This window comes from Cupressus sempervirens, chromosome 9 (genome assembly GCF_028749045.1).
Source record: "Cupressus sempervirens isolate cs-2001-9-10 chromosome 9, ASM2874904v1, whole genome shotgun sequence".
NCBI lineage: Eukaryota > Viridiplantae > Streptophyta > Pinopsida > Cupressales > Cupressaceae > Cupressus > Cupressus sempervirens.
In genome coordinates, this window is record NC_143126.1 from 604,077,715 (window position 1) to 604,080,701 (window position 2,987).

A 2,987-nucleotide genomic window follows, 5' to 3' on the forward strand; every position below is an offset into this window, starting at 1 on the left:
ATCAAATATTAAAAAATAGTCATTTAAAACCCATCCAAAAATCTATTATGAAAAATTAATAAGAGAAATACAAAAAAAAATGTCTAACAAATATTCTATTAACTAAATGAATTATAAAAACTAAAACATATATTTTTAAAAAAATTAAACTAATAAAAAAATACTAATTTAAATAATTTAAAAACTAAACTCTAAATCAATTTTAAAAATCAAAAGTTAAATAAATAGATCACAACATAGATTACAACTAATAAATAGAAAAAGAAAAACAATAGTTAAAAGTGAAGATAACAACTAACAAATATCTAAACAAGAGTTAAATGTGGAGGGAAATAAAAACTGCCAATAAATAATTAATGGGAAGGATTTTCAATTTTCCGACCAAATTGACAACTTTTTCAGCCAACTTGCAAATTTTTCGTCAAAAATTTAATTTGTAGGAACTATTGGCTAAATAAAACATTTAAAAAATAATTTATTTATTTTTGTAACAAAATTTATAAATATTCTGAGTAAACATTTATCAAATAATTATATTCTTAATAATATATTTTTGTTATTTATTAATTCGATTATAATTTAGAATTTAAAAAATAATTTTAATATTGAATAAAATAAAATTTTAAATTATTGTGAAGATTATATATATATATATATGATAATTAGTTTTTAAGTAAGATTCACAAAATGTTAAAAATAATAGATTGATATATTTACAATCTTACCAAAATGATTTAATTATTATAGTTGATTAGACATGCATTTATGTCTTAGGTAGTGAGGTGGAAGATAAGATAATTACTTTGTGGAAACTAATTAATTTGTCACAATTGTGAAAAAATAAAGCTATTATTAATGCATGACATCATTGTTGTTGGAAAAAATATGTGAATTTTTTGTTAAGAAAATTAATTTATCTTCTTATGGACTAATATAATGTGCACAAAAGGAAAAATGAAAAATAGATATACACATTGTAAATGCCATATAAATTTCTAAATTCTTTGATTTGATTGGTCAAGTTAATGTCATATTAGCACTAACATGAATGCATCGCGTCGTAGCAAGGAACTAAAAATAGAATTATAATTAAAATCTATGCTAAAATAACATACTGCATTCAATGCTTAGGTTTCTTAACGATCATAACGGTGCACTTGGCATGATGGGCACAATAATCGCTTACGCTTCCCAAAACAGCCCTACACAAAATTCAAACCAGCACAATTTAGTTATTTAAATTTCCAATTGTATTACATAAAATGGTTTGAATTCAGCTATTTTAAATAAAAAATCAAACGATTTTGCACAATTAAAATCTAAACAGTTTGTTCAACATTTGGAGCTTGAAAAGATCTAATTTATACAATCCTATTTAGATAGGAGAAATCATAGCAATTTTCAAATAATTTCCATCACGAGTTGAGGAATGAAAAGGAAATTTGAATAGGAAAGAATACCGTTTGAGAGCTCCATATCCATGGCTGCCCACCACTAACATCTCTGCAGCGTGCTTCTCCACGGCATCGCACAGCACGTTCCTCGCATCGCCCTCAATCATCTCTACTTCTACATCACTCACCTGTGAATCACAGAAATAATACACAATTTCAAGACAAGAAGTACTTTTAAACCGGGATCGGACATCGCAGAATTCAACAGACAAATAAGAAGAAACAAACCGATCGGCTATTGCATAGGGCTTTTCCTTTCTCCAAAGCCTTGGTCCCGATTCTCTTCAAATCCGATTCCACCATTGGCAGCACCTCTGCCGCCCCTGCAAGATCCAGAGATCCAATCGCAGAACGAAAGTTAGAAATAAAAGAAAGAAAAATTAATGACTTTCGGTACGAAATTGCGCAGAGCTCGAATCTTAGGGCGGCAAATAGGGGAAAAAGACTAAGAAATGAAAGCAAAATGAAAAGATCTACGCGGGACTCGAATCTGACGAAAACTAATGAAGGAAATTGCGCAGATATCGGATCTTAGGACGGCAAATAGGAAAATAAACAAAGAAATAAAAGCAAAATGAAAGGATTTGTGCGGGAATCAAATCTCAGGACGAAAACAAATACAAGAAAGAAAATTAAAGGAATTGCGCAGGGATCGAATCCACGGACTATAAATACAAAATTTGAAAAGAAAAACGCATGGAATTGCGCAGGGATCGAATCCACGTACTAGAAATACAAAATTTGAAAAGAAAAACGCAAGGAATTGCGCAGGGATCGAATCCACGGACTAGAAATACAAAATTTGAAAAGAAAAACGCAAGAAATTGCGCAGGGGTTTCAAATTACCGGGGCCTGCCATGCGAAGAACGGAAATTGCAGTAGGGCGGGCATGGACGAGGAAAAGCTTGAAAGGCGGACGATCGGCATGAATGAAGGGGGCAACCAGATGATCCAGAGTCCATTCCAGCGCATATACGCTCTGGGCGCTGTCGTCCACTCCAACAACAATTCTCTTCTGCTCAGCTTCTTCCATTGTTTTCTCCGTTAAATTTCCAATACCAAAACCAGTTATGGTGCGGATTTAAGAGAAAGATGTAGAATTTTAAGAAGGGCAGAGCACATTCTAGTGCTCTAAAGTCGGTTCTGTGATTTGATGCCTATGACACGTGGCGCATTTACAGTTGCGGATTTTTTTTCCCCAATTTTAATCTGAGTTGGTCTAGTGGTGGAGAACTTTTACTCTTGAAAGAGAGGTCACAAGTTCAAATCTCACTAGGGGAAGGGTATGTACGCCTTATTTGTAGCGCCAAGCGCCTCTCGAAAAAGAGTACGATGTAGTCGCATATCACTGTCACCATATGTAAATCCAAAAACTATAGCATAGTGTCGTGGACTATAAAACCACCTTACCTTTTTACCTTTTTTCTGTTAAAGAGCAAGTTGAAAAGGTGTGAAGTATGGTCAAATTTGGAGAGGCGGGGAGTTATTTCCTTCCTTGGAGACTTTGTTTCTTGTGGGTCTTGTCTACCTAGA

The 2,987-nt window shown here is 32.7% G+C and overlaps 1 protein-coding gene across 1 annotated transcript; it reads right to left on the reverse strand.

Annotated features, from left to right (window-relative positions):
- Window positions 1-981: 981 nt before the first annotated feature.
- Window positions 982-2,529, reverse strand: LOC149540124 (Adenine nucleotide alpha hydrolases-like superfamily protein). Its single transcript, XM_089801309.1, has 4 exons — window positions 2,301-2,529; window positions 1,683-1,777; window positions 1,461-1,582; window positions 982-1,202 (listed from the first exon to the last, which is right to left on the reverse strand). Exons 1-4 carry the CDS (start codon window positions 2,485-2,487, stop codon window positions 1,121-1,123), a joined length of 486 nt encoding a protein of 161 aa, XP_089657435.1. The 5' UTR covers window positions 2,488-2,529; the 3' UTR covers window positions 982-1,120.
- Window positions 2,530-2,987: the final 458 nt, after the last annotated feature.

Excerpts from the sequence above, each read along its gene's own strand:
- LOC149540124 (XM_089801309.1), bottom strand. The coding sequence starts at position 2,487 with ATGGAAGAAGCTGAGCAGAAGAGAATTGTTGTTGGAGTGGACGACAGC. Across the intron at positions 1,778-2,300 it reads TCTTCGCATGGCAGGCCCCG|GGGCGGCAGAGGTGCTGCCA; the intron begins GTAATTTGAAAC and ends TGGATCTTGCAG. Across the intron at positions 1,203-1,460 it reads GGATATGGAGCTCTCAAACG|GGCTGTTTTGGGAAGCGTAA; the intron begins GTATTCTTTCCT and ends AATTTTGTGTAG.